Raw genomic sequence first — 20,305 nt, forward strand, 5'->3', positions numbered from 1 at the left:
ACAGGAAGTTACAGTAACGCTTCACACAGACCAGACACTAGTGTCAGTGTTCAGAATTTGGTGCCAGAAATTCTCTGCTGATGCCAACTTTTTTGCATCGGCACCAGTTTTTTTTGGGGGGGGGTCAGTGGAAATGTGTAGGAGTAGTTGTAAATTAGGCACCAACACCGTCCTGGTAGAGAAGAGGTGCTTTTGACAGATAGCAGCATGCAGACCGTGTTCCCTCAGGGCAAGAACCAGGAAGGAGTCCCATTAACACAGACTGAGGGGGAGGGAGGTGGAGCTTTAAAACAGTGCAAAATATAAGGTGGGTTTTGGAGAGGGGCATGTCTGCAGACTCAACAATAAGATTTGTGTATTAGAATGTGACGGAAAGAAATGTCAAAAGGGATGCATACATATATTTGTTGATATTGTTATATTGTTGAAAATGTATTAAAAGATCTTTTGCTGTAAGGATGTAATGTAACAAAAGTGATCCGTTGCTTTCTTTAGCACAGTAGCTTTGACTGCTGAGTGGAAAAGCATGGCTGACAGCAGGGAGACAAACCAGGCTTGCAGACTGTGTGATGTAGATGACCTGTGACCAGCACTGGCCTTAAGAAACCAGCATTCACAATGACAATGACTTCCAGACTTGCATGGTTTAGAAAACAACTAGACCACATCAAACAACGACTGTTCCCCACCAGGCTGTTGAAATACGGCTGTTGTCAGCTCTCAGGGTGTTGACTTACTTTTATGTTTATGCAGAACATGGCTGCATATAAGCAGACTCTACCCTATAGAACTGCACAGGCACATGCGTAGTTGGTATTTTCTGTTTTAGCCAGTGTAGAAAGACCTCTGTGGATCTGGCTAATGTTCACACAGGGCTGAGGATTAGGTCCACGGAATTACATCCCGACAATCCAATCAGAGCCTCCTGATTATCACACAGATCAACCAGATTCTGTTTGGGCGATGGAAACGAAGGACACCAGATTAGAATTAGAGGTTAGAAAGGGTGAGACGACAGAGAAATTCAGCAGTTTGATGAAGTGATTTGGTGACAATGAGGAAGAAGTTATCACACTAAAATTGCAGAGCTGCCAGCCAGCCTCATCGCCCATTCCAGTGTTGTTGTCCAGCTGTAATGGATTCTAGGACAGTGTTTGTTTCCGACCTAGACTGGTTTTTCCTCTGTGTACATATAATGTGTGTGTAATACAAAGCAGCCCACAGGCTGTTTTCCTCTGGTTTAGAATGGAGAGTATGTGTCCCATTACCCGTCTCGCTCACGATCCTATGGGACTGATCACCAGGCCTGTCGAGCTGTTGGCTGGAAGACTCTCAGACAGCTTTGTGTGTGCACGCAACCACACTCAGGCATACACACACAGAAACATTATGGCACACATAAATATGTAATGCTGTGATGATGTTTGGCTTCCACAAATTGCTAGATAATGAGTGTTTCTCTTACTTTCACCTCTTCCTCGCTATTCAGTCTCATGCTCCTTTCTGAACTTTATTTTGCGATTACGTGTACAAACAGTTGAGGTTAACTCCAAATTGTACACAGGCCCAGAGTCTGTCATGTTAATGAAATGGTTCAGGGTTAATAGAGGAGAGGAAAGACCAACATTGTAATCACTGATGGCAGAGCACTGTAATTATGCACACAGAACAGGGTTTTGGGCAAAACCCAGACACCCTCGCTGTCTTTCCCTCATATTTACTTTTCATCATCTTTGCATTTCTAGCATGTTGACAACCTGTTATAGATGTAAGCTGACACTACTGGTAATAGCACGAGCGAATAGTATCTGTAATAACAGAGCACACACTGCAATTCTCTTTGGGTGTTGTTACCCAAGAGCTAGCAAAAAGTTGCACTGAATGTCTGCCTGTGTTGGTGGTTATGATGTAGGAAGGTACAGCAGAGGTCAAGCATTATCTAACAGTTATTGGTTTTTGTTTATTTGCTGTCTTAAACCTCCTGCAAATTATTGATTTCCTGGAGGATGGCATGTTTAAGTAAAAGAACTCGTTCTCCACTCAGGGCTACTCTTATTGAATCGCAGGTCATAGTTTACCGTTGTCGCTTGCTTGAAGGCAAATGAGAATCTAAATGTAGCTGCTGAGCATTCGCAGGGCACCTCCACAGAGCACAGATAAACACCTCACTGGTAGGCCTTCTCGTGACATTTCACAATGCCGGGCCTATGGATGTGCCGGGGAGTTATCACCTAGCTGTCAGCAGCTAGAAATATCTGAGAGGAACACTCAGGAATGTGCACCGACTGTGCTGAATGTAGCATCTGTGGGTTTTAGAGCAGTAAGTATAGTTTATGTACCTTCTTTGATTGCTTCCTAGTTTTCACTGATGCCTTGTTGTCTTAGCTAGATGCTACCTGCCACAGAGTGATTGTAAACCCACGCTGTGTGCCATCCACCAGAGAAACCTGGGGCATCTTGGGATAGCAGGCGAAAGATTGGTAGAAAACCCATTTCTGAAGTGGATTTGTGCCCTTGTAATCCTGATTAATTTTGACCCGTTGTGCTCATTTTAAACAGAGCATTACAGTAAGCGTGAACACAGCAAGCTCTGGGGCGAAACCAGGAGCTTAGCGGCTTTGGGAGGCTTAGCTGCAGATGGCATTTTAAGCCGGACTTAATAAATTGTTTCCATTAAACTTACCGGCCCACACATACTGGATTAGACCAGTGGAACAAAGGAAGAGGAGAGCGTGTAGGGGAAGAGAAGAAAAAACACACACACACACAAACTGCCATGATGCACATCTCGGCTAACATCTCTCTGAGGCAACGTGAGAGGTGAAGATGAGGTTATAATGTTCGGGGAGAAAGAAGCTTTTGGACGTGCAGCATTAACTCACTTTTGATCTCTTGCTCATCAGGGATGTCGGACCAATTTGGTTAATTGACATAGAAATAAACAAACAAAAAAAGATTCATAAACCATTTAGCTTGGCAGTGGATTTAGGGCTTATCCTCTAACTGTTTATATATAAACACATTACCACTGCTGTAGCTTAAGGATTTAGGATGTACCCCTACCCTTGCCTCTTTTTTTTTTTTTTGCTTTTTTTTTCCTTTGGCGCATTTTTACTCATACATCCGTCTGTTTTTGAAGGAAATCAATTCCTTGTGGTGGAGCCCTGCCTCTTCCCTTTTCTATCCACAGCCCGCCCGCTACCTCCTTCCCCCATTGGCTCATGGCTTGCTCCCTAAGCTCTCATTATGTGCTACACAGTCCAGGTCCCTGTGTCGAATCGCTAATCAACCACCCTGTCTGCAGGCCTGCTCTCTCAATAGGTGCTGAGTGGCCTTTGTTCCACCACTGATGTTTGCTGCATGTCAATAAAAGAGCTATGGTCTCTTCTACCTCCGCCTCCTCCTCCTCTTGCCTCGGCGAGACAGAGCAATAGGCCCGCTCCTACAGTGAAAACTTACATAAAAATGAAACAGTCTCTCACCTGCTGCATTCTGAATGCCGGAGACGGGAGGAAGGATGGGTGATTGGAAAGGGAGCAGCAAGGTCAGGGGCAGGGGATTGAGGGCGGCTCAGGCATAGTGAAGTAGATGAGAGAGCATGTTTGTGTTCGCCTGAGCAGCTCTCCTCTGGCCAGGTCAGTGTAATGTATCACTAACCTCGGCGGCCAGCCTGACTGTTTGCAGGCTCTCACCCATTAAATAATAAATGGAGGTTGACCCTCTGACCAGCTAATCAGCTTTTCGCCCCCGTTGAATCAGGATAGAGTGGAGTTAGATAGAGAGTGTGGCTGACTGGCTAACAGGCAGGCTAGATGACTGCAGGGCAGACGTGACGCTGGGAAACATAAGGGCTGCAAAGGCTCCATCCAGATCAGCAAGCTCTGGAATTGAAAAGCAGCCATCACCGCTGTGGAATCTAAGCCTGGTGAAGCTCACGTCGAGTACCTAACTTGATTTGTTGACTAATTCCAGACAGGAAATGCTTTCTTTATCCGCAAGACCGATATTCCTGTTGTTGAAATAACAGTTTCTGGTATCGCCCCCATATCCGTCACCATACATTCATGTTTGACAACGAGCCGTCCCTTTTGCCTCTAACACCGCATCACTTGTTGAGCTTGAAGAGAAGCTTCCATGTCTCTGGATTTGTTTTAAATATTAAAAAGCATGAACTCAGAGCAGGATACAGAAAGCAGAGAGATTAGCTAGCACTCTGAGTTCAGGGGAATAAAACCAAAACACGACTTGTTTCTTTATCAGTCTGTGGGTTATTTCTGTAAACAGCCATAGGACAGCTTATGAGTGATTTGTTTTCAGAGAAAAGGGGCGATATTAATGCTCCCTTTATTGATAGTGTTAATGCTGTTTGTGCAGCCATCCTTGTCGGAAAGATGAAAATAAATAGGGGGAGCTCAGCGGAGATAAGACACATGTTTAATTATTAATTGAGCCATTACTGACAGAGATTGCCTTTTTTGATTTAAAGCAGGAAGGTCTGCTTCAGGGACAGAAAAAGCAATTACAGAATTCCCAGTTTGCACCGCTGCTGCCCATCGTTCAGCGGACGCTGCGAGAGGGAAGTGGAAGGAGACAAAACGCTCCAACACACACGCGCACTCGCATACATCCTGTCACACTGCTCTGTTCCATAAATTATTTTAATTCTTCTTCAATATTTATGGCTTTTTAAATTATGATTACACAGTCATGTACTATTCATGTAGAGTGGCAGACAGTCAAAGGGACCAGTCCACATTACCCACAACCCCTCTGTGGTCTGGCACCTTGAAAAGCTGACTGGATGGAATTTGGTTTGGTTTCGCATCATTCAGCCAGTGAATTCAGACTGTGTCGCCTTTTACGAGCTGCCTGTTTTCAAAGACTGTCTTGATTTTGTATGCGTGGCAATTAGCTGCCTTGTAAAGTCATTTCTGGTATGTCATTAAACCCCCTGTGCGCTCTGTGGCCTCTGTTATGTCCATTAGAAAAGCGTCTGCTCTGTGCAAATCGCCCAGCGGGCATGAAATATTAACTCTGCCTTCCTTTAGAGCATTTGGTAACTGCTGGTTAAGTTTCATTCTTGAAACAGAAACTCTCTCTTGTCTGTGTCAGCCATGACACGTCAGGATGCTTGACACCTGTCAGTCAGTCCTATCGGTCCCTGTCATCTGTGTCAGTGAACCCACGGGTGGTGATCAGCTTTGTGAGAGAAAATGGAAGTCACGTTGAACGCTGTATGACTAGGCTCCATTGTGTGCCTCTGTGTTTATTGACCGAGTATGGATTCAGCTTTAGCTGTAGAGTGGGAGCAATTACAAAATCACTAAAGGCCGTGAGGGAATTTTAGGATACGTTGTCAGGGACGTTACGAGCGTTTTGGCTTGAACGCGGACAGACGCTGTGTTTCTCATCTTACAGGTCAAGTCAGAGTGAAAATAGTGCAAGATGTCAGTGTGCTTAACATTACAGCCTCGAAATCCCCCAAATACATTTGGGGTTCAGTACAAAGAACAGCTTTTCAGTGTTGTCTCTTCAGATCAGATAAACTGTTGTACCTCAGCTACACACACATAGCATTGTGTATAATTGCTAAAACAAAAAGAATTGCCATTGTTTTGACAAAACTGGTTGATTTATTATATAAATGTTAACATTCAGACCCTGCAGAGAATTTAATTTAAGCAGCAGCAAACTAGCATGCTGAAGCTAACCACAGTAGTCATACTTTGGTCTGATGCGTCCCCCGATGGCCAACTAGCACAGCTCAGGTCGAGTCTTGTCTCAGCAGAGAAAAAACATAATAAATGGATGTAGGCTCAGTGGTTTTTGTGGCTGTTGTTTTTTTTTCCAGAGGAAGAGAAGAATATAAAGAGGATAAGTCCATACAGCAGCAGCAGCTCTCATCACATCTTCTATCTAATCTTAATCCTTCTCCTCCAATAAAACAACAGCCAGCTGCATTGTGGAAGGCATTTTCATTGTTTACTTATGAGAATACATGACCAGCGTCTTATCACAGCTGTCAGGCCTGAAATGTAAAGCGTGTCGCCTGTGATCACTTGCAGGTTTTCTTGTTTTTAATCCTTCAACTCCAGTCATTCTGCTAACGAGAGTGGGTCCTCCCCTCCCCACACACACACAACCCACATCCCCACACCCCACCCTTTATTTGTTTGAAGATCCCAGTTCTTCGCTATGTGCATTTTAAGCTCATCTGTGCTGAGAGGTTCAGAGCCAATGTTGTTTGCAGATGAGGCTGTAACACTCATTGACAAAGCCAGATGGTAGGCGATTGTGGCCAAACATGACACTTGGATAATGTACAATCACTGGCAGGGGGACAGTCGGCAGCCTAGATGGATATTACAAACATGCTTGTAATGCATTGGGATCAGTTCACACAGCCTTATAAAGATGGAAAAACCATCAACATGCACAAAACGGATGTAAAATGCTCCAGATTCCATGAGAGACGAAGGACGTCCAAGTATCAGAAGAACGTGCCAGAGAATTTAGGGGTGAAAGGAGGTGAACCCAGTAAACACGATCCCAAATCAAACAGAAGTATCATCCTGCTGTGTAACGTATTTCCCAAGTATAACCAGGTGGGTGGTCTGCCTCCAGTGTTTGTTCGGTATTCATAGCCCCTTACCTTTTCACTGGTAGCATATTAGTACCCATGTTTCTGTCAGTGGCTTATCAGAGCCACTGTGTCTACAAGTAAAACCACAGGCTTGGGCTAGCTTGAGTGAGGGTTGGGTCTGGAGGGGTTTGCGATAGAGCCTAGCTATTAGCTTAGAACTCAACACATGGTGAAAGATGTAACCCAATACGCACTCCTGAGAAAAGGCTTGCTTGTGCATTTCACCAGGAAAGAGCAGCATTAATCGTCCCAGTGTTTGTTAACAGACAGGGAGTAATTCACCGAGACAGAGCACCCTGCGTTTTGGACAGTTCAGAGGAGGTTAAAAAAAAGGGAACATGAACAGTGTGGTCTCCTCCAATATTCAAGCGGTCATCTGTTTGGCTGTTGTTTTTGGCTACCGGTGAATTCCCTGCACTGGGCCCTGGTGGTGGGGCCCCTAATGACCTCTGACTGACTCTAATACCCCATTCAGCTGAGCATGGGCTCCAGCCTTTCTGGCTGTTGGGTTAGTACTGCTGTGTTGAAGGGTGAGCAGCAGGACTGGGATTTCACTGTTGTTTGCTTTGGGAAAGAGCAAGAGGGATTGTTCCAATGTCACACAACCCACGGAGAAATGTGTACAGAGGACTACCAGCAGCATCGACTGGGGTTAGGCTGATATATGTAGTCTTGCTGATATTTTCCTTTTGTTAAGATCAGATTTCCCACCTTTGTATAATGCCGTTTCTCTGATTTAACATGTACTGTATAGCAGATTATTTGCCAGATTATCATCAACAAGAATTGGGTGATTAAATCGTGTATCAGAGCTATTTTAAAAATAATGAATAAAATATTTTTTTCTTTTCCTTTTTGGTTCATATTTATGTAAATTCTCAGTGGTAAATATTCACATTAAACATGGCCAAAGTTTTAAATTGCCTGGTTTCAAAAAGTGGAGATATCCTAATGTGTTCATATCAGGTACAAAGCCCTGCCCATAAAGTTGGCTTCAAAGGTCACCAAAACTCATTGTTTCAGACTTCGTATTAACCGAGGGACTAAACTGTGAGATCACTGTGAACTTTAAACCAAGTAAAGATACCAGACTAAAAACAAACAAACATGTGGAGTCAAAAATATTATAAATATCCTGTTTACAATATATTTTAACAGTTGTAATAGTGACCATTTCAAAATATTGAAATACTTGACAAATTTGTGAATATGTTGGCATTATTAGTACAGAAATGTAATCTTAAAAACAGTTGGTAGCGCAACCTATTACAAGCGATCTTCAGAGTCAGCCCAGTGTTATCAGCACTGATATTTACTTTCCAAAGAGCACATCTGTTAAAGCCTAACTGTGACCAATTGCATCAAAATCACGCCTGCCTGTGTTTTTGGAAAAGATCAATATATGGTCATCTCTATCACTAATGATACAGTTATTGACTCATCAACTGTGCAGACAAGTGCCTGGGGCTCCTTATCAGCTGTGGCACACTGTATTAGTGTGTCAGGTTGGTGTAGCGCCGGCCTAATCCTGGTAGCAGGTGCCACTAGAGCCGAGGTAGAGTGGTCATGTTTTTCAGGGAGGATGAGCCATCTGGGTCTTGATACTTTATGGTGCTTAAAACACACTCTCAAGTGTGACACTCCCAGCACTTACCTTTTAGCTGCACACAATAATCTAAGCGCTGGCTGCTAAAGGGAGCGAGGAGACTTTCAGGAGAATTTACAGGGTTTGATGTGGTGTGGCGCCTCCACTTCAACATGGATTCATGAAACAGTCAGACACACTTGGCGGTTTGATTTTGATTCCTCTAACTCCTTCGGTGTTGTTTTTGTCATATTCTGTCTGAAATATGTCGAGCAGAAAGAAAGCCTGTTTGGTTTGCTTTTTGTTTTTTTGCCTTTTTGTGCCAGCAAACCTTGCTCAACACTTTTCTGGGGCCCTGTGTTGTTTTGTTTTCTCTTTTCTTTTCCTTTTTTTCTTCCCCTGGTGTAGTCTGTTTCATCTTGCGAATGATTTGGCTCATTTCAGAGTCCAATTTCGCTCCTGTTTTACCGTGCACCACCCCTCTCCTCACAGACATACTCACATTCACACATTTCCCCAATCTGACACGCTGCCTTCACACTCCAAACAAATCAATTCTTCACTTTCCACACTTGGAACACCAGAGTGAAATGCTGCCGCTCATAGCAGCCCTGGAAACTGTTGTTCCTTGTCCACTAGGGCTAAAGGAGGCTAGATTCTTTGTTTGTGTGTGTGTGTTTGTTGGCGCCCGCTTGCATGTGTGGCATAGGTTTAGGTTAGCAGCAGCCTCAAAGGTCAGTATCCAGGCCTCGTCTCCATTAGTTTACTCGACACGATTCTGTACCCTCTGCTCCCTCTTCCCTCCCCTCTGCCTTATTAACTAACCTCTCTTTTCCTCTTTCTCCCCCCGGTCTGGGTCACTTTATCCCTCTTCCTTGGCCTCTAATCAAGAATGATGAATGAGGTGCAAGGAAGGACAGCGAATGTTTGTGAACCTAATACACCCTCCAATTGTCACTCTTGTTGTGGCGGCAGTGGGGAGAAGGAGGGTAGTGCTTTTGAGAAGGCTTTTGTGTGTGTTTGTCTAACTAAGCTGTGAATGAGAGCTATTTCAAACATCTCTACTCCAGTCCTTTAAGTGTGTCATCAGCCTTGACGTGTAATTTATCGACCCCTCACCCAAAAAGCAAAAAAAAAAAACCAACGCTCAAGACTAGACTGAGGTGTTTTTTGTTTTTTGTTTTTTTGTTTCTGTAAGTATTGGCTTTCAGATATTACAAGCTCTGACTATTATAGGAAGAAAAGCTTTGTAGCTCATCAGAGCACAGCTCTTTTGGCATGTAGTCATTAACAAGGGAAAATGGCAGCACCAGTGCCGTCTTCAGCAGCTGCTGCGTCTCCATCTGTAAGCCTAAATACCCGGCAGCACTACAGGAGCCGTGCAGCAGTGGGATCCTCCTATAGAAGTGGCACCGACATGACACCAGTGACTCTATACTGGACAGCGTGTCCCCCGGGGGGCTGCTGACATGTGAAACTTAAGGCCAAACAATTCAAAGCTCACTATCTTTAGACAGATACTCCGCCAGGATCTTAGGACCAGATTTCATTTACGCTGAGGAGTATTGTAGTGATACTGGCTTATCAATTGGCTTAAAAGTGTAGAAGTTGGTTTTAGTTATCAAACAATATTTTTGATAAGCTAGCACTTTCAGTCAATATTACATCAAAATGCCAAACAGCTGCATGTAGCTAGTTTGAAGTTTATGGCACTAATAGTGTATGATTTCACCAGTGCATTTGGAAAATGTCAATTTTCTGCACTGAAAAAAAGTACATGACACATTATTTACTTTGAAATGTTAAACTTGGAGCAGTAGTTATGTTGCAACTGGTTGCATATGACTGTAAATGCAACAGTGTTTTGGTTTTAAATTCCTGTGGCATGCTGTACATGTACAGCTAGAGCATCGATAGGCTCTTGAATGTTTAGAGAAGCAGTATCAACGTGTAAGCATGAAAAGACAAAGAAAAGTGCTGTCTGATGGATGGTCTAGCTATCTGGCTGTCACTGATGAATGGATATTTGTTTTTAGTTATTCCCACTAATGTGATACCAAGACTTTAGAACATTAGTTGTCTCCACATTTTTGGTTGTCAAAGGGTATTATTAATCTTCTTTTTAAAAAAAGATGCTTTATTTGCATGAAGCAGGTGAGGAGCTCAGGCACTATCTTAATTTAAAGCACAGTTTCGATACTCATCCACTTTATCTAAAAAAAATGCACTGGAAACGTGATCTGTCTGCAAGGATGTTTGCCCTACCCCTTTTCTGCACTAGACTGCAACGGCTGCATATGTCAAAACAGTGAATGAGGTATGGTGAATGGTTAGGAGCTGTCAGCTTCCAGTTGTTGCTTTGCTTTCAGAGTGGGGAGTGAAAACAGAGATGGAGGAGGAGGTAAAGAAAAACATGCTGGCTCTTTCAGCCTACTGTCATGCCACTTAAGATTTGTTGAAGGATTTTCACCCAACCATTTCCATCCCATTGAGAAGTAATCAGTACGGCACTGAAAGATAATATTATATCCACTTAGATGCATGTGGGCTTCATGCATGTTCGTACATGAAATGAAGCTGGGAAACAGTGGGTCTGTTTACACTGCTGCACACTCACTCCCTCCATTTCTGCTTGGACTTGAAGCTTCCTGGCAAAAAGCTCCTTGCCTTTGTGTCTCCTACATTCCTTCTCGTCCTCTCTTTCATTCCTACCTCCTTCCCCTCCATTCTCTGCGGATTATGAGCCAGCTGGTAGGCTAATAGAGGATGCCTTCCTGCGGGGCACCAAAGTGATACTGTTCAGGCAGTATGGAAGCTTAAGTAAAGCTGACACGCTGCTCAAGAACTACAGCCCACACTGAGCTCCGCAGAAGCCTGTAGAGAGATTCTGAAAAGGTCTTTAAGGTATGGGAGACACAGGGAGGCTGCCGCTGTCCTCCCACCGCTGAGCTGTGATGTGGGAAGCAGGAGTTAAGTCCTTTATTAGAAGTGGCAGCCGTTGTCTCCAGTCACCTCGATAATTGCGGCACCACGTCCACTGCTATAATCAATTGAGACAGCTGCCGCTGCGGCGTTCAAGTCCATCAGGCAGGCGTGTCATGCTAATTAATGAAATGATAAGGCTAGTGCTTTCAGCGTCGCGCAAATAACTCCTGAAGGCCCCCCTTCTCTTTTCAAGACAAAATCTACCCTCAAAGTTTAAGTTACCCCTCCCGTTCTCCGCATGTTGGCTGCCTGTCCACTGTGGCCCTAAGGGGAAAAGGGGTCACGGAGGTTGGGGATGGGTCAGTGACAGTGAAAGGGGTCAGATTCCAGGCTGGCAGGGTGGGCCGTGTCAGAGGAGCCATTAGACTTGAGTTTTTCTGTTGAAAGTTCCAAGATGTCTACCCTTTTATTTAGGAGAGCCCAGTGGCACTGACCTTAGATGACCCAGCAGTGTTCATAAGGAGCTGAGACTGATGGCTTTCCCAAAGCACATGAGCTCTGCTAGACACATCTTGGGGGAGGGAGGATCCTGACAGAAAAGGAAGTGCGAGCGTGGAGACGCCTCGCTTTGCAGCAACACATTATAGCCAGGGGTTAATGACAGTTTAACATTGCTTTTGGAGCTCCACTGGACCGTGCATGATATAAAAGGGTTTAGACAGTCAACATCTCAACCTCTGTTGTTTCTGCACTCACTCTTTTCCCTCCGATTTAAAGATGTACTCGTTTGCCTCGCATCCACAACGATGGCATATGTGCCATAAGGGATGACTGGCATATGTGTCCTGCACCATATGGCTCGAGATTGAATTGGGATGTGATATGCGCAGGAAAAACTGATTCATCTCTCAGTTTGAGCTGCCAGCTCTGTGAAATGAACATTAGGTTGTCGATTTATGCCTGCGCTTTGACTGTAAACGTGTTACAGCTTAACACCCATCCCCATTCTGGTGCCATTCACTCCTTGGTGAGCCGCGGCAAAGAGACAGAGAGAAATAATTGAAACGTGTCAGCTGTCCCCACTCTTTAGCTATCTTGGCCAGCTTTCTCCTCTTACACCCACCCTCCACCCCCCATTTACATCTCCCAGAGATTTGCAAAAATGTCGCCTTGGCTCCCCTCGTTACCAGTTTGGAGATGCTCGAGGCAGATTAAATAGTGTGAGGCAAAGCAAGCCGTTGCAAATTTCTCCTATGATTTTATTATTAGCACAATGATTCAACACTGCTCAGCCCTTCTGTTCCTCTCGTACAAAATCATTTTGTTGAAACCACCCCGCCTGTTTCCTATGACTGAATACCTCACGGCAACGAAGTGTTGATTGGCAAGACTGCGGTTTCCTGCCTTCTGCCAGTATCTGTTATAGCCATCTTCCACAGTCACTCACTCATGAGCTAAGCCTTGGCTCTGTGCAGATTGCTTGTCTAGAGAGGTACAAAAACCAAATCATTGTGAGCTCAACCGTCAAGAGCAGCAGAATATCCTGTCAGCTAAAGCCAGCGGGAGACGCATCAAGGCAGTATGCATTCTCACATACTGTCTGCAACCTCCAACGTCTTTCGGCGGATATGCTGCTTTATTTAAATATCTGTCTGTTCATGTCCTTATTTTATCACTGCCCTGACTGTTTATGCTTTGGCAAAGCCATGAAGGGAGTGAACCACAGTGTTTGCCTAGTAAATGAGAACACCCAGTGGACCTAAGCCCCCGACATCCCCTTATCATAGGGATACTTTGCATATTCTCGTATCTAATCTGAAAGGGCTTTTTGCATACAGGTTCTGTTTCCCTGGCTGTTGTATATACTGGTATCAGTGTCAGCCGTGAGCAGGTAATTTATGTAACACACTCATTTGCATGCACAGCATTAGCTTGCTGAGGGTTTTAGTTGGAAACCAAATGAGAATTTTCTCTAGAGCCCTTGTTTCATTCATGAGGTTGCAGGGGCCATTTGCAGGTAGCCAGGTGTGTATTTAAAATAAAGTAGTTAAACAAGCTTCAAAGTAAATGATTTCTAAAGATGAGGAAATGTGTGCAAGGCTTTTCTTCTAGGTTTCTCTGGGTTGTGTTTCTAGTGTCAAGATGCCTTAAAGGAATCTCTCGCTCACGGGGAGTATACTATGCACCAGCAAGCCACAGTCCAGCTAAGGGCCAAGCAATTCCAGACTGGTCCAAGCCATTCCAATCTGGGCCATCTGGCTGCGTAAAGGCCACAGAGGACCAGATCAGTGACAGCTCTCCAGATGTTCCATAGGGACAAACAGGGTCACAAGTTAAGGGTATCGAAGGCAGGAACAGCTGTGTATCGACACCATTCACCTCAGATTCCCCTCTGGACACATCAGTTATTACCAACAAATCCCAGTGGCTTGTTGTCCGTCTGCTACCTTAGTCCCTGCATCCCTACTCTCCACCCCTTCCACTCCACAGCCCACAGTATAGCACACTGAGGCACGTGCACACAGGGCGAGGCCCAATTCCCTCGAGTAAGCAAGGCCAGGGGAACAACTATAAAAAGATCAATAGTGGGATGAGATGTCATCTGGTGAGCAGACTTGCCAACACCCCCCTAGGGAATGTCCCTGTGCCCCCGCCCCCCAGTGCACTAACCCAGCTAAGGGGAGAGGGGTGCCACCCCCACCACTGGGCTGCCCTCCAACCTGTCTGACTCACCCAGACCATCTGCTCAGGTTTGCAGGGCAGAGCTTCAGGACAGCACTTTTTTTTGGGCACTCGTATGGCATTTGTTTCACATGATTGCCTGTGGCTGGCCTACTGTTTTCCTCAGTATGTAATTTCAGAGAGTATATTACATATCCTGCGGAAAAGAGGAACAAATTTGTGTTTTGTTTTTGCAGTTTATTGAAATGCATGACAGTCAGCTGACAGTTGTGCAGTGTTGCTTTGCATTGATGGGACCGAAAAAACCAAACAAACAAAAAGTCATTTTTTTGTGGTGGAAATTTTTGGACTTCAAAGCTTGTGTGTTAGCATTTTAGCCACTGCCATTTTGTTCATATGACATAGCAGAGTGCTAAGTTATCAGCTAAGGCTGGAAAGCATGGTTAGCTAGCTACATTTACAAACTGTATGGGTGCACGTATTTTACTCACCAAAACTAAAGTACTATCTTGTGTTTGCCACGCAAGAAGCCATATTAAACTGAATTTTAAATTCAATTTAAAATTGATGCAGTCCAGCCTTTGACTAACTTAAAATAGCAGAAAAAAATCAGCTACAGCTCCCTCTGGCAGCACACCTGCCAGTCAAAGCAGCCACACCCTGACTTTAAACCTTACCAGTATCCAGATGTGCAAGTTCTAGAAAAATATCACGCAGCATTGGGTTTTTATGAAGAAGGAGTATGACTGTGTCAGAGTTATCATGCATACATATTGTATATTTTTCAAAATGGTAGATAACCCTATAAAAAAAAAGTCAGTTTGCAAACAATAAAAATCTATTGGATAAAGCAACTCTTTTTCTTTGTCCAACAAACCGGTCTGATTTTTCTCACTTTGTTCTGCCCTTCACTAAAATGAAGTTGCATGTGTTTGCCAACAGTAAAAACTTGTGTCCATGTTCCGTTCATTCGTGTGCACGTGTGGGTGTGTTTTATCGTGCGTGCAATCGTATATGTGTGTGTGTGTGTGTGTGCGCGCTTGTGAGTGCGAGTTAGCTTTCAGAGGGATTTTAATGAGGGATGTGTTGGTCTGTGCCGATCTCTGCCTCCATTAGAGCCCATTAGAATCATCATTAAGATAACCCGGCGCTCGCTGTGGCCCTGGCTTAGAATGCGAAGCCCCAACCCCCCCTTTCCTCTATGGTCGTAGTGAGACTTCCTTCAGTATCACTCGCTTTGCATTATGTCTGGGAAAACTGGTTGCCGTGGCAACATCACCCAACAGCGACATTTTGACTGTGGATATTTGCTCCTCCGTTTGTCTGTCTGTGTGTGCCCGCCTCTGTGTTTTTGCCATTGAGTATTCCTCTTTCTCTGTCCCCATAACACCGAGAGTCTGACAGTTTAATCCAAGTCCCAGACCCCAATAAATCCGGAGGTCTATATAGGCCTGGACCCAGGAATTCATTTGAAAATTATGACACCATAGCCAGCCCCAGTTCTCCTATAAATGTAAGGAGTAAATGGAAGGGGAGCTCAACAAATAAAGAAATAAAGAAATAAATAAAAGCCCTGCCTTGCTTTTTTATTGGCCTTTTTATGGGTGTTAGGATCCTTGAAAGATTAAGCAGGCTGTTAATAGGGCCTGGATATTCCATTAGTGGGCTGCCTGTTGAGTTCTCACTGGTTTGACAGCAGCTCCCAGCTCTTCTCATTTTGTTACTGTTGAGTGTGCCCATGGATCTTTTTTAATTGAAGCACTGCTATGTCTTTTGACTGAAACCCTGCTGTATCTGAGCACTCGTGGATTAGAGCCACCAAGAGGGCACCACCAAGCTGTCTGTCTGCATGTCTATCTCTGTGCATGTGTGCATAGTTAAAATGAATACCAGCAGTAGCAGCTTTGATTAGCTCAGAAGCTACAGTAGTGATTTTGCTGTTGCAGTTGTCACACCAGCGTATGTTCAAGCTCACAATCTTTGTGGCCCATTTTCCTTTGCATTTAACTCTGAGAGAAGCACAGAATCACCAACTGGCTTGTCTGATTCATTAAGATTCATAAGTGCTTTGAGATTCTTTGTGCGTAAAAGGTGTCGAGATGCTGCTTTTTCTCCCACTTTTATTTGCCTGCTACAACAGCATATAATTATAGTCATTAAATTGCGACAGTCTAAGTATGAAAAGTCGTTGTTCTGTGGAATGCTGATTATAAAAGCTTCTTGTCTGTTGAAAGGCCGCTGATGAATGGTAAAAAATGGGTTCAGAGTGCTTTCCTGTGGTTTCCCCTGTCCCCTGAAAGAACAAGAAGGAAAGATAGAAAGATGCCAGAGCCAGAGAGGCCAAGATAAGGGGCCATGATCTCTCCTCACAACACAATTGAAACATAATTATTTCATGCCAGATTGTGTGCTCAGCAAAGCCCTGAATGGGGGCCGACATTTAACTTTAATTAGCTGTGATTTATTCATACTGACTAGATCGCGGAAAGAAATTGGATCATCTGATTATAGTCAAGCATGAAAATGACCTGATTAAACACTTAATGGAACCTAGGGAGAGGGAAACTAGAGGAACCTTGGGCAGAAGACACTGGGACAACATTAAGAAGGCAGAGAGGGAGCAGTTTTTTCATGTATTAGGTGTTACTGAGTCAAACGAAGATGAAGTTTAACATGTTTCTCCTTAAATTTTAACTGTTTTTTCCCCATTTCAGGTGTGCCAACGAATGAGAGTCCTGAGTCCAAGACTTGTAGCTCAGCCAAAGTCTCAGGTCTCCAGCGCAGCCAGGAGCAGAGCAACAGTGAGGTGCCCTTTGCACCTCCCGTGCCCAGCCCCACCCCGGCTTCGGCACCTACGGGCTCCCCTGCCCCTGCTGCAGCGGCGGCACCCTCAGAGCCTCCTAGGTTACGACTTCCCACCCCGCCTCCTCTCAGTGTTAAAAAGGAGCTGCCACTTCCACCCCCTGTCCCTACACCTCCCCTGTTGAGGGCACCGCCCCACCCCCACCCTCCTCACCCACACTCGCACCAGGAGCCTCGTGTTCTGCCGCGACAGCACCACGCACGGCCAGTGCACCACTCGTTGCCGTACAGCAGCCTCCACGAAATCAGGTATTTTTACTGGGGCATAGAAAATAGGCTGCCCGCTAAGAATTATGAGTAAAAACCTGCTAAAGAAACCACACGTTTCAGCTGTGTTAGTGCCATATTCACCAACCTCAGCTGGCCAGCTCAGACATGTGTGTAAGACCGACAGAGAGCGCAGCAGAAAGCAAACAGAAATTCAGTATCCAGACAGCTGTCTTCACTTTCACGTTTCACCTTTTGTACCTGTTCACAGTGTTGTGTTGCAGACACTAACACTTTCTTTGTTTCCTGCCACTCCAGTGAAGACAATATAACCTGCCAGAACTTCCAAATTAATATGATCTAGTCCAATAGACAATTCTATATTCCACACAGTATTGACTGTTTTCATGTGGATATTGATTTTTCCCCCCTCACAAGCTTGCAATAACCAGCTGTCAGATTTACTGTTTTCATTGGGCAACACTGCAGTGCACACAGCATGATTTCCCATTTCACCTCATCTTTTCAGATTGTGCCCTCACCTCTTTTAATTCAATATAGGAAGCATTATTAGAAAATCACTCTTATTTGGTCAAAGTAAGCTGAACTTACAGTGAGATACCTACAAGAAAAAGCACACAGTATGTGAATATGTATTTACAGTTTGTATTAACATTGTAAATTATGGTAATAATGTTGGCTTTTTTTTTTCTTTGTACCACATTGAATCTTTAGCCACAGCAGGAGTCCAGTGGGTCTTCCCAAACAGCATTTACCCCCGTCCCCTCACCACCACCTGAGTGGGCTTCCATCCTCGGCCCCTGCATTGCCTCTCTCCATAGCCAACCTTTCTACCTCGCACTATTCCTCCCTACGGAGCCCAGCCCATCGCCATTCGGCCATGTTTGCAACCCCAGCCACACTGCCGCCGCCACCGACCTTACCGACCAACAGTTTAGTGGTGCCCGGGCACCCCGCCGGCACACCCTACCCAGGTAAAGCCGCGCACCTTAAACGCTGCACGATAGCTTTAGCGGAGACACAAAGTCCAAAGAAAAACAGCTTCAGAGGGACCAGCACAAAGCTTTCAATTTCATTTATTTTTACATTAACATTTTTGATTTATTTATTTTTTTACATTAACAAAAGAACTGCAAACACTGTTACGGTTCTACAGTATGTTTTATCTTCAGCTAAATTACACTTAGCTGTACAACTGTGTTTGTGCTGCAATTGCAGTTGTTAAAAAATAGGTTTTATAGATGCACAAAATACTAGCCTGACAAATAGTGTTTAACCTACTACAGTTTTTCAAGGATTTTTATGCCATTAATGGCACAAAAATATTACATTGTTTGAAACAAATCAAGTGTTTATGCATCATTTACTGATCTGGTAAGTGCTCATTCTTTACTTGTTTTTTTAATAAAAAAAGGCTATTGAGTTATTCTACAATGCATGAATTCCTAAGGGAAGACATGTGAGGGATTTAGCCCTTTATTAAAAGTTTAGTTTGTCCAGATCCCAATATTTTAAACTATTTGCCGATATATCGATACATTTTTAACAGCTGATAAATTAAAATTTAAGTAAAGAGGAGATGGTAGAAATGCTGTTAACGCCATGTTATGAGTGTTAATACCTCATAGTTTGTTTATCAGAGGCAGGTATTCCAAAACTGTGTTGGCAACAGAGTTTTGGAATACCACAACAACCAGCTGATGTGAGCAGAGTCAGGCAGAGAGTAAACGAGTAATCCACAAATTGTCGTGACATGAAAACCAGATTATTTTGAAACTGCATGGTGATAGGTAATATAAATAATCGCACATAATGAATGCTTGGGAAGTCTGTTTATGTTTTGTGTACTGGCTATCGGATTTTAAATCATCCAATATCGGTGCCAGTATCAGTGTCAGTTTTAAAAATCTTATATTGGTCAGGCCCTAGTTATACATCCGTTTTCCATAGTGCCTGAGCATAGTGAATTGCAATGACAAATTTGCATGAATCTTTAAAGCACTCTATGCAGCACATGGGATATTAATGCTAATAACACAGTCGGCAGTAAGCACTTAGAGCTCATCAATAAACTGAAAAAAGTACAAAGGGTCTTGCATAGAAATAACTGTTGGGCATTACAGAGTGGAAAAGTATATTAAATGGAAATAAATACACTTGGGGTCCCTTCTGACATGATCTGCATTTCTAGTAGCACAGATATTTGAAAATGGTCACACGGTCGTAGGAGGGCTTGGATGCATCACGAGTAAATGTCATCTAACAATCAGACAGCCACCACGGTCGGAGACAGCACACCGAAAGCAGCCAGTCTGCAACTGGCACAGCCAAAATTGTGTTGCCTAGCATGCAAACACGAGTGATTTGTAACAATTGTTAATATGTTCAAAGATTCTATCGAAACAGGCGATCTCATCAGAAAAGAAAATGTCTCCAGACATGATGGGTGTCTCCAGAATAAGCAGTAAATATGCCAGTTGTGAAATGACTTTCTCATAGAGGGCAAGAGTGTGTGTGTTTTCTGCTGGGATGACTCTTGGTTCTTTCTTGTCTTTAGATACCAGCCTGTTGATATCATTCAACCAACCAATCATGTATTGCCAGCCTCATTCGGGGATTCTGATTGGCACATTGTCACAGGCAACTCTCTTACCACCACCAATGAGTCCCCACGTAGAAAACCCTCACAGCATGAGCTGGAGAAACAGAGAATGCCAGGTGACTATTTTCTTTTTTCTCTTCTACCTTGTTGTGAAGACTGACTGGGCGCCCGTGCCTTTTTTTTTCTTGTGTCCCCCTTCCGCCCCTCCCCTTCCTTTTTTTCTTTCTTTTTTTTCTTTTTTTTCTTTTCTTTTGTTTTTTTTTTTTGTTTTTTGGGTTTCCCCTCGCTCTCCTTTCTTGCAGAGCATGACCTCCTGAGGCAGGAGCTGAACAACCGTTTCCTGGTTCAGAGTTCAGAGCGGGGCCGGGGCCGTCCGCCTCGCCGTTGGCCCCTGTGTCACTCCTGAGGGCCGAGTTTCACCAACACCAGCACATGCACCAGCACCAACACACCCACCAGCACACCTTCACGCCCTTCCCCGCAAGTCTGCCCCCGGCCGCCATCCTCACCCCGCCCACCGCACCCCCCATGGTGCGTACCCAAGCCAGAAATGTGAGGATAAGTAAAATAAGCTCCCGTAACTTCCCACCAACTCACCTGTTACCCCTCCCAATTTCCTCTTCAATCAACTCCTCCCTTTTTTCTTTACCCCCAAATTTGCCAGTTTTGTCCTGTAGCTGTAGGAACCCCTCCCTTCAGAAAAATCTGACACTTTGAGTTTGATTTTTTTTTATTGCATTCTTCCTGTGGACGCCAAGCTGGAAGCATCACATTTAAT

General features: G+C 44.3%; 1 protein-coding gene across 1 annotated transcript in view; it reads left to right on the top strand.

Moving 5' to 3' along the window:
- fbrsl1 (fibrosin-like 1) overlaps positions 1-20,305 on the top strand; it is a 276,488-nt gene that overhangs the window by 243,369 nt on the left and 12,814 nt on the right. The window contains 4 exon segments of the mRNA XM_025897124.1: positions 16,550-16,946; positions 17,640-17,899; positions 19,830-19,895; positions 19,898-20,079. Coding sequence (XP_025752909.1) covers positions 16,550-16,946; positions 17,640-17,899; positions 19,830-19,895; positions 19,898-20,079 — 905 coding nt within the window.

This window comes from Oreochromis niloticus, linkage group LG12, assembly GCF_001858045.2.
Source record: "Oreochromis niloticus isolate F11D_XX linkage group LG12, O_niloticus_UMD_NMBU, whole genome shotgun sequence".
NCBI lineage: Eukaryota > Metazoa > Chordata > Actinopteri > Cichliformes > Cichlidae > Oreochromis > Oreochromis niloticus.